Source organism: Staurois parvus, unplaced genomic scaffold, assembly GCF_062004578.1.
Source record: "Staurois parvus isolate SC_StPar_1 unplaced genomic scaffold, SC_StPar_1.0 ptg000906l, whole genome shotgun sequence".
NCBI lineage: Eukaryota > Metazoa > Chordata > Amphibia > Anura > Ranidae > Staurois > Staurois parvus.
In genome coordinates this window covers 156,010-167,855 of record NW_028318702.1, presented here as the reverse complement: position 1 = coordinate 167,855, position 11,846 = coordinate 156,010, and the positions used below count along the sequence as shown (strand labels likewise).

Sequence of the window (11,846 nt, the reverse complement as noted above, 5' to 3'; positions counted from 1 at the left end):
TCCATGTATAATACATAAGGGGGGATATGATCTCCATGTATAATACATAAGGGGGGGGATATGATCACCATGTATAATACATAAGGGGGGATATGATCTCCATGTATAATACATAAGGGGGGGATATGATCTCCATGTATAATACATAAGGGGGATATGATCTCCATGTATAATACATAAGGGGGGGGGATATGATCTCCATGTATAATACATAAGGGGGGATATGATCTCCATGTATAAATACATTAGTGGTTCATATAGTGAACTCAGTGTAGAGTTATTCACCCTGAGGTCATCACAGAGGACAAGGGGGCGCTCTACTACATTTGGAGGAAAATAAATTTTAATCTCCAAACACGGAAAGGTTTCTTCACAGTGAGATCTGTGAGAATGTGGAATAGACTCCCTCAAGAGCTGGTTCTGGCCAGCTCAGTGGATTGCTGTAGGAAAGTCCTGGATTCTTTCTTGGATACACAGAATATAACTGGATATAACATTTATAGGTAAAGTTGATCCAGGGAATATCTGATTGCCTCTTAGGGGATCAGGAAGGAGTTTTTTCCTCTGCATGAGCATATTGGTTCATGCTTTGCTGGGGATTTTTGCCTTCCTCTGGATCAACTGTGGGTATAGGATTATAACTTTTTTTTTTTTATGGTTGAACTGGATGGACATTTTTATTTTTTCAGCCAGGCTATGTAACTATGTATCCTCCATAAGTCCATAAAAGGAATTTCCTCTTTGCACACAGTTCTGCTAGCTGAGACAATGAAGCAGCAAAGGACATTTCGAAATCCAGACAATGGAATGGAAGCTGAAGTCCAGAGGTAAGAGTGCTAATGATTTAGCCACCAAGCTACTCTGTATAACATGACACCAGTAAACCATCCAAATATCTCCTTCAACCAGAAACGAAGGACATAACCCTTAACAAGAGATGAGATAAAAGGAAACTGCAGATTTATGCATTGTGGGTACACTAAGATGCATCTTTCTATTTTATTATCTCCTTCTAGTCCTGTGGTCTGCCACTAAAGTCTCTTTGAAATTCCTATGAAAATACAAACTTGCTAAAAGTTGGCATCCCCTAATGTAGCAGGGCTGAGGTCTGGTGATAGATATCTCAGGCACCAAGCAGTTGTTTGCTGTTGGGTATGTGCATGTGTGCCCCATATTTACTCTAGATATAGCAGGCAATTTAGAGTGCAGGAATGTCCAAATCATGGGGTTGGGGAGCACTGTTAAGGGTCTAGCACAGCCTCTCTCAACCTTCTCAGTAAAGAGGAACCCTTGAAATAACTTGCTTAGAGTGTCAGGGAACCCCGACTATATCTACAGCTCATGATACATTAGTGTGATAGTCTGCGGGAAGAATGCTCTTTACATTTGTGGTCATTGGGAATTATTACCCCTTTATAGATACCTAGAAAGATCAGTGGTGTCAGTGGGAACATATCTGAGAGGCAGAATTTGCTTAGTGCTCAAGGATCCCCTAGCAACCTCTGGAGGAACCCTAGAGTTCCGTGGAACCCTGGTTGAGAAACCCTGGTCTAGCACCTTCATTTTTCTGCAATACAATGTTTTGTTTGGCTTTCTTGTTTGTAAAATTACACCTTTTATTTTACTCTGCTTTGATGAAAGAGAAGGGGTGTTTACACCCACCGGGAATTATTCCCAGTGTGTATAATCTGATCTCTCATCTGTTCAGATCTTTTTTCTTATTTACAACAGCAACTGTAACCCAGGCCTACTGGGATTTTACTTTTTTTAAATTTAAACATTTAAAGTGTCATTAAACCCACACTATGAAAAACTCTTAGTACATGCTACAGAGTATGCATACTCACAAAGCCAAAGAGTGAAATATACCTGGTTGATCCTGCCTTCAGCTGTCTCTCCCATCTTCTCTGTGTCCCCATTGCATCCTGAGATTGGGTAGACCAGCTGTTGTCATCTACTGAGCATGCTCCAGTTTCAGTTCCCTTCTAAGCTTTTCATTTCCTCCTTTTTCTTAATTGTGTAGCCCACATGACTATAGAGTCACACATGTGGGTGTATACACAGTGGTAAACGGCACTCCCTTTCCTCCCTCCCCCTCCATGTCTTCTTATTGCTAAACACTATGGGGGTTGGATATGATATGCTGATTGATTACATTCACTAAGAAATTCACAAAAAGCTTAGTTTTAATATGAATCAGTATTCAATATCTCAGATGTAATTGCTAATACCTGTAAAGGTGCAGTCTGAACAAAATGAAACCTAGTGTCAATTATCTTTCACTTCACCTACACAATATAACCCTCCCTGGCGGTATTCCCGAGTGTAGCTCGGGGTTAATTTTCAGTACCAGAAACGTTAACCCCGAGCTACACTCGGGATTACACTGCAGTGTTGCTCTGGGATCCCTGTATCACTTACCTTGTCCTGCGCTCCCACACTGTCCTCCTGCTGCATCCCTGGCCATGTTCTCCGGCCGATGCCGGCATCCATCTTCCGGGTTCCATTCCCTGCGAGCGTCGGAACGTACGGAGGACGGAACCAGCAGGAATTTAAATAATTAAAAAATTTGACATTTACTCAATACACTAAAATCTGATAGTATTCCATTACTGTATCAAACCATTTCACATACATTTTGTCCCGAGTGCTTTGTCCTGCGCCCTGCCTGCATTTTTACTGTTCTTTCTGCCTGGAAACTTGAGAACGTCCATGGCGTCCAAAAAGCGTCCCTTTACGTCAAAATCGGTTTTAGACCGGCTAGAGAACAGCGATAGTAAATCAGAACCACTTGCAGAATTGAGTGATAATGATTCGTGGGGGAAATTCGTCATCAGACACTGAAAACGATTCTGCGACTTTGCTCAGTGATGTGCTATATTTCAAATTTCAGTGTTTTTGGTTTGATTATATTATTGAATTAATTATTATTTTTTATGATTATTTATTATATTATAAATTATGATTTTGTGTTTCAAATTTTATCATACCCGGGATGTTTACTAGACTCTTGTTCGGACAGATTTCAGTGAGTTATTCCTAAAAATTACAGGCCTACAATAAAAAAAATACATATTTCCATTAAAAACTATGTACCGCTTTGAGCACAGAAATACTGACATAATCAGACCGCTAGGGAGGTTAATACATGAACTATACACATCTGATGGTCAATAAAGATTTATAAGGAGCTGTAAAACAGTTATATTTATATTTATAATTTAATTTGAATTACTCTTCTGAAAGTGTTTTTGGCACAGCACCAATCAGTGCTGGTCAGACAAGAGAGTCACACTGTGGGGAGCATACATCAGCAAAGTAATAGAAGCCAATTCCAAGGATCTTTCCCTGTAGATGCCAAAGAACAGGGAAAGATCATGTGACCACACAACAGCGCTGCAGGAATAAGGCACTTAAAGGATTAAAAAAAACCACAAATACAGTGCTGTGATATATATGATTTATGTGTATGAATTATATCAATTAAAGTATTACTAAACCCAGGACCCTGCATTCATTATATCCGGTCTCCCCAGGCCCTGCATTCACTATATCTGGTCTCCCCGGACCCTGCATTCACTATATCCGGTCTCCCCAGGCCCTGCATTCACTATATCCGGTCTCCCCGGACCCTGCATTCACTATATCCGGTCTCCCCAGGCCCTGCATTCACTATATCCGGTCTCCCCAGGCTCTGCATTCACTATATCCGGTCTCCCCAGGCTCTGCATTCACTATATCCGGTCTCCCCGGACCCTGCATTCACTATATCTGATCTCCCAGACCCTGCACTCACAATATCCGGTCTCCCTGGATCCTGCATCCACTATATTCGGTCTCCCAGGACCCTGCATTCACAATATCCAGTCTCCCTGAACCCTGCATTCACTATATCCACTCTCCCCAGACCCTGCATTCACTATATCTGGTATATACAGTACACAGAACATGGAAATGCAATTATTTTGGTAAATATAAACTGTTAAATACCTTTTCTCATCAGCAGTATATAGCAGTCTTGTGACTTCTATCAGTGTCCAGCAGAGCACTGGTAAAGCTTGTAGGAGGAATTTTCATTCTCCCCTGATTGTCCAATGAGGCTGCATGACCCCTGACCCTCTGTCTTGACAGTGCTGATTGGCCCTGTGCTGATCACATGCACTGTCCCAAGAAAAAAAAAACCTCTGTAGCAATTCCCACCAAACTGAGCATGTGCAGCTTGCCCCCAAAGCTCTGTTCTATCAGATGATGGACTGGGGACAGTAGAAGGAGGGGAGGATCAGAGAAGACAGGATCAAACAGCCTTTTTACACAATGCAGAGGATTAACCCCTTAGGTTTCACAGTGAGTATAACAAGCATGCTTTACTGCACATACAGAATGATTGTACTGTTGTGGGTTTAGTAACACTTTAACACGTCTCTGTTTTGCATCACCGTAAGGCTATTAAAGTAAACATAGCTACCCCAAGTGGCATAAAAACCAATATGGTGAAATCCTTCATGGTTTGCTTTTATCCAGAATCCATCTCTCCTCCTATTATTTGTTCTAGACCGTTGGTAATGAGGATTTATATTATTGTATCATCGTATAAATTCCCCATTTATGATATGGGTTATAGCCTATTGAAAGACTTTACCCATAGCTTTCTTCATTGCTTCATTTCTCAAGCCGTAAATAATTGGATTCAGCATTGGTGTCAATAAAGTGTACCCTATAGTGGCCGCTCTTTCTCCTACTCCAACTGAGCCACCTGAGCCTCCAACTGAAGGTCGAAAATAAACCGAAATAATTGTCCCGTAGAACAGACAAACAGTCGTCAAATGAGAAGAGCAGGTGGAGAATGCTTTCTGACTCCCATTAGTGGAGTGAATCTGGAAGAGGGCCATCAAGATATAACCATAGGATGTTATGATACACAAAAAGGGGATGCCAACAGACACTGCCCCCTCTGTGATGATGAGGGAGAAATTTAAAGACGCATCAGAATCCGCAACAGACAAGACTTGGGAGATTTCACAGAAGAAGTGGTATACCTTCTTCAGCCCAACGTATCGAAGAGTAGTCAACATTAGGGTGTGAAGAAGAGAATGAGAGCAGGCAGCTATCCAGGAAATGGCTACCAACAAAATGCATAAACTGTTCTTCATCTTCAAAGTATATCTCAGCGGGCTGCAGATGGCCACGTAACGATCGTACGCCATGATGGCCAAGATGTTGTTCTCCAAGTTTCCGAAAGAGATGAAGGAAAACATCTGGCTGAGACAAGAAGGGAAGCTGAGGGACCTATTGTCAGAGATCAGGGTTGAGAGAAGGGTGGGGATTGTGCTGGATGTGAAACAGATATCGACCAAAGAAAGGTTGCTCAAGAAAAAGTACATCGGGGAGTGGAGGGCCTGGTCATACACGATGCAGGTAAGGATAATCAAATTTCCTAAGATGGTTATGAGGTACATGATGAAGAACATGAAAAACAGGTATATCCTTATTTGAGGGAAATCTGAGAATCCCAATAGGACAAACTGAAGAGCAGAGAAATTTGCACTGGCCATCTCCATTGCTAAAGTCAAAAAGTAAAATGCAGAAATGTTATTGGATCAAACCAAAAAATAAAAAAGGAAAACACAGATTGTGCTCAAATGGTGCTCAAATGTATTAAAAGGAACATGGGCTCTGGCAGTGGTGAAGGCAAGTATGAGTAGGGTGGGGGATGGCCTATCAAGAGAACCTGTTGTTTTTTTTTTTCTTAAATGGACAAAATGACACATTATTTTTTAGAAAATTCTTCTACATAGTTTTGGATTATAAAGTGGACCATACAGACAGCCCCTTAAGAAATGAGTTTTCTCATAGACATTGATCAGAACCAACCTGCCTTGAATGTGATTGGTAAAGTAGAAAGTAGAGAGAGCAGGTTGCACAGCACGGGATTCATAGAGAATCTTTACACTGTCCTTCTACAAAGATGTGCATGCTTGTGGTTGCAGGGGACTTTTCATCATTCAGATTAAAATAAACTGAGTGAATTTTATGAATAGGGATTAGCAAACTCGAGAACTTTCATTTCTCTGAAATTTTGCCTATATACAGGTGAAACTCAAAAAATTCGAATATGATGCAAAAGTTCATTTATTTCAGTAATGCAACTTAAAAGGTGAAACTAATATATGAGATAGACTCATTACATGCAAAGCAAGATAGTTCAAGCCGTGATTTGTCATCATTGTGATGATTATGGCTTACAGCTCATGAAAACCCCAAATCCACAATCTCAGAAAATGAGAATATTACATGCAATCAATAAAACAAGGATTGTACATAGAACAATATCGGACCTCTGAAAAGTATAAGCATGCATATGTACTCAGTACTTGGTTTGGGCCCCTTTTGCAGCAATTACTGCCTCAATGCGGTGTGGCATGGAAGCTATCAGCCTTTGGCACTGCTGAGGTGTTATGGAAGACCAGGATGCTTCAATAGCGGCCTTCAGCTCTTCTGCATTGTTTGGTCTCTTGTCTCTCATCTTTCTCTTGGCAATGCCCCATAGATTCTCTATGGGGTTCGGGTCAGACGAGTTTGCTGGCCAATCAAGCACAGTAAACCCACGGTCATTGAACCAGGTTTTGGTGCTTTTGGCAGTGTGGGCAGGTGCCAAGTCCTGCTGGAAAATGAAGTCAGCATCCCCGTCTGCGGAAGGAAGCATGAAGTGCTCCAAAATCTCCTGGTAGACGGCTGCGTTGACCCTGGACTTAATGAAGCACAGTGGACCAACACCAGCAGATGACATGGCTCCCTAAATCAACACAGACTGTGGACACTTCACACTGGACTTCAAGCATCTTGCAGTGTGTGTCTCTCCATTCTTCCTCCATACTCGGGGTCCTTGGGCCTCTCCATTGTTCCTCCATGCTCGTGGTCCTTGGTTTCCAAATGAGATGCAAAAGTTGCTCTCATCAGAAAAGAGAACTTTGGACCACTGAGCAACAGACCAGGTCTGTTTTTCTTTAGCCCAGGTAAGACGCTTCTGACGTTGTTTGTTCAGGAGTGGCTTGAAAAGAGGAATACGACATTTGAAGCCCATATCCAGGATCCGTCTGTGTGTGGTGGCTCTTGATGCACTGACTCCAGCCTCAGTCCACTCCTTGTGAAAGTCCCCAACACTTTTGAATGGCCTTTTCCTGACAATCCTCTCCAGGCTGCGGTCATCCCTGCTGCTTGTGCACCTTTTCACAATATTCTAATTTTCTGAGATTGTGGATTTTCATGAGCTGTAAGCCATAATCATCACAATTATGACAAATCGATTGAACTATCTTGCGTAATGAGTCTATCTCATATATTAGTTTCACCTTTTAAATTGCATTACTGAAATAAATGAACTTTTGCACGATATTCTAAATTTTTTGAGTTTCACCTGTATATTGGAGTCAAAGGCAAAATCAAGCTTTTTTGTGGTATTAAAGGGTAAATAGGCTTTAAATGGCTAATGCGGGTCATGAAGACTCTTTTCAAATATCTTGGACCTTGTGCAAAAAAAACCTCTTATTAAATTAGAATAGAATAGAAAATAAAAGAATAGAAAGGAAAAAAAACAATAGAAATAATATAACTGTCTTTCGAAATTCGAAATTTGAATAGAATGAATTCGAATTTGTTTGAAATTTTAGAATTTGGCCCAATTTTTCAGATCCATTCAAATTTTCGAATTCGGTCGAATTCAGAAAATTCAAATTGAATACAAGTAAACGAAACAAAACTAATTTCGAAAACAAGTTTAACTAATTTAAGAAATCTAACGAAACATAATTAGTTAATTCATGAAACAAAGCAACCTCTTATAAGTCACATTGCTTTATGTTTCTTTTTCACATAAAAGAAAAAAAAAACAGGAAAAAAGGTAAAATAAAACATTTAAATCAAGAGTACATAAATACTGATCAAATACACACACATTTAAAAAATAAAACAAACTACCCTACCCCCATAAAAAAAACACTTTTCTTAGTTGATTTTCTTTTTGTCATTTATCCAAAGAGGATTGAGGGGCAAAATTTAGATTTATTGCTTTAGAGAAACTTCCAAGAAATGGCAAAATCCTTAATTTTGTAGTTAAATCAATCTCTAAAAATTCTATCCATTTATTCTTTATTTTTCAGAAATCTCAAATTGAATACAAGTAAACAAAACAAAACGAATTTTGAAAACAAGTTTAATGAATTTAAGAAATCTAACGAAACATAATTAGTTAATTTATGAAAAAAAGCTAATTTTTTTCAGTTTGCACATGCCTAAAAGTGACAGACATTGTTTGCAAATGGAAAAAAGCTGACCTAACTGCACAGCCTGTAGCAGATAGAGTTACAGAACCACCAAACGATTTCTTCACCCAAATGAAAACTCCCACAGAAATTCTTGAACTTTTTCTTGATGACGAGATCGTTGAATTCATTGTCACGTACTCCAACGTATCCGCTCGGAGTAGGAGTGTACATCTTGGCTTGACTAGCTCCGATTTCAAATGTTTTCTGGGAATTTTTTTTCTGAGTGGTTACGTCTCAGTTCCTAGAAGGAGTATGCAGGGCTTCTGTCAGAAACCACGGGGCCCCATACAGCCAATGTCACAGGGCCCCCAACTAAACATTCAGTTATGAATGAACACAGTGAGTGATTGGTTACGATCATTCAATGTGTTCATTCAGGAAAGGAAGGGGCTGGTAAATGTGACATATTTACAGACCCTTCCCCCACTATTCATCCTAAGGATCCTATAGTGTGTTTGGAGCTGGGAAGGAGAGGAGAGAAGCCAGCAGCTTTGCAGGGGTTGGGGTGGGGCACACAGGGGGGGCTTGGGCAGCATGGGGAAATGTATGGTGCATCAAGAGGTGCTGCAGTGACAGCCATAAAGGGGATTAGGTCCCCACTGTGCGGATCACCCTCCCTGCCCACATCCGGCCCCCCTGCTGGTCTGGGCCCCATACAGGAGGACCAGTGGTACCCCCTTATCCATGGCCTGGGTGCATGTTCTGGGAACAAAGGTTCCCCTACCTACCCAAATATCAAAACAGGAAAAAAACAAAAAACAAACAAAAACCACCATATAATAAAGGGCATAATAACAGACAAAATAAAATTCTAACCAGAAGTGTCATTCTACAAGTCAAGACATATTACAACAGAAAAATTGTCAGTCTATTCTTACCGGTTGTGTGTTTTTTTTTTTCTTTTCAGATAATTTGCATTTCAACTAACCAAAATAAATCTATATTCGTTTTAGTATCGGCAATATCTTAGTAGGCTAAATGAGAACCAGAAAACGATTAGTAGGCAGTCATTTGAGTTGTGGATTACAAGGTGAGCAAGGAGATTAATGTTCAATTTTGGGTTAAGGAATCGACAAATTTTTAATTTGGATAAATCAAACAAACTGGGAGTTACATAAGAACTCATGGGAGGTGTTACTGAGAATTCTGTGTGACAGCCATTACAAATATATAAAGCTGAGACTACACACCAGGGACATTATCAGCAATGGGAGACAAGTCCCCCAGAGGGTCTTCGTCCCTGAAGCACAATCAGAGATAATGAGCTGAGATCCACGCTTCAATTAGATTTTGCTATTGTAAAACTATTATTAACTGCACAGGTGTAAGAACAATAACTAATAATATGATAATAACTAATTAATAAAAAGCAAAAAACTGGTAATATTTTATTTATTTGTGCTTACAAACCAACCAGCATTAATTTTCTATAAAAATACAAAAGATTAATATGAATAAATAAGCGTAAACATAAGCACATCCTTCATGCAGGAAACGTAAAAGTCCGGGAAGCCTTTATAGCCTACAACACAAAAGTCCATACCTGGGAAAAAAACACAGAAAACCAGGCTTTTATGGCCTGCAACAGATAAGTCCATACCTGGAAAAAAAAAAACCTTTTGCTTTTAACAGGCTTTTATGGCCAAGACACAAACTATATACAATTTCCATCCTCCACAAATGGCCTTTATGGCCAAACACTACAAGGCTTTACAACAGGGGTGTCCAAACTTTTTTTCAAAGAGGGCCAGATTGGATGAAGTGAACATGGTGGAGGGCCGAACATTTTTCCGAACATTCTTTGAACCATTACAATTAAATGCAAATAAATTATTTTATGCCAAGTTAATTGCAAACGACATACTTTTCATTTCACAACATTAAGATCAACTGACAGCTGAGTTTTCACAATGTATTGAAAATAAATTTTAAAAAAACTTACCTGCACTAATGTGAAGGGTGAAAAAGGTAGCTGGAGCTGAAGTCTCTGCTCGGCAGGCGGGAGGGGAAGAGAAAAACACTTCACGCTGGAAGCTCGGCCCTGACGTCACCACCCTCTGTCGCTCCCAGTGCGGCGCAGTCACGCATGCGCACTGCTCTCAAGCAGAAGACTGTCTGCCACAGAAGGGAGGGCCGTGTGACAGCCGCATTTACACAGACCAGGGAGAACGCGCCGCAGTCAGGCATGCGCACTGCCCTCTGCTCTCAAGCAGAAGACTGTCTGCCATAGAAGGGAGGGCCGTGGGAGGCCACATTACACAGAGCAGGGAGGGCTGTTGGAGGGCCGTATTAAACCGACCCCAGGGCCGTAAATGGCCCGCAGGCCGGACTTTGGACATGCCTGCTTTACAATAACTAAGCTTGAACCAAACAAACATTATATACATACCCTAAAGAAGATTAAGGAACACAGATTTTCAATACCTGCAGCCTTCCATCAAAAAGAAACATACTTCCAAAATCTAGGGGGGTGATAAACGGAGAACAGGGACAGATACCACCACCTGAGATCAACAGGCAGCAGCTACAGCCCTGATGTTCCTCCACGCCTCCATCCAAGCCTTTCGCCGCCACCTGTCTTTCTCAAGGCCCCGAATCTTCCCAACCTCACCAAGAATGTCACACACCACCACCTGGACGGGGAGGACTTTCTGCAGGATGGAGACCTGACACCGTGCATTCCACGTGTAGTAACGGACTACTAAACTGACTAAGAACAAAGTCTCTAAATCAAAATCCAGACAACTTTCGAATGCTCCATACACCCACTCCGCATAAGACATGCAGTGCAGGAAAGGAACACCAAGAGCCCCACCCACCTTTTTATACACCTCTACGTTAAAGGGGCACTGAAGCAAGAAGTGATCCAAAAAAGCAAAGTATACCCTTAGGCAGGTTCCTGATTAGTATTCAGCCCTCACCAGATCCAAATAAAGTTTATTACTTCATATACAGTGCCTTGAAAAAGTCTTCATACCCTTTGAAATGTTCTACATTTTGTCATGTTACAACCAAAAACATAAATGTATTTTATTAGGGTTGGATGTGATAGACCAACACAAAGTGACACATAATTGTGAAGTGGAAGGAAAATAAGAAATTGTTTTTAAAATGTTTTACAAATAAATCTGTGAAAAGTGTGGCGGCATTTGTATTCAGCCCCCCCCGGAGTCAATACTTTGTAGGACCCCCTTTGTCTGCAGTTCCAGCTGCAAGTCTTTTTGGGGATGTCTCTCCCAGCTTTGCACATCTAGAGAGGGACATTTCTGCCCATTCTTCTTTGCAGAATCGCTCAAGCTCTGTCAGATTGGATGGAGAGCGCTCGGGAACAGCAATTCTCAAGTCTTGCCACAGATTGTCCATTGGATTTAGGTCTGGACTGTGACTGGGCCATTCTAGCACATGAATATGCTTTGATCTAAACCATTCCATTGTAGCTCTGGCTGGATGTTTCAGGTCATTGTCCTGCTGGAAGATGAACCTCTGCCCCAGTCTCAAGTCTTCTGCAGACTTTAACAGGTTTTC

At 41.0% G+C, this 11,846-nt stretch overlaps 1 protein-coding gene across 1 annotated transcript; it reads right to left on the bottom strand.

Annotated features, from left to right (window-relative positions):
• Positions 1-4,622: 4,622 nt before the first annotated feature.
• LOC149442157 (olfactory receptor 1f45-like) lies at positions 4,623-5,552 on the bottom strand. The gene has a single exon (XM_089656441.1). It carries the CDS (start codon positions 5,550-5,552, stop codon positions 4,623-4,625), a length of 930 nt encoding a protein of 309 aa, XP_089512567.1.
• Positions 5,553-11,846: the final 6,294 nt, after the last annotated feature.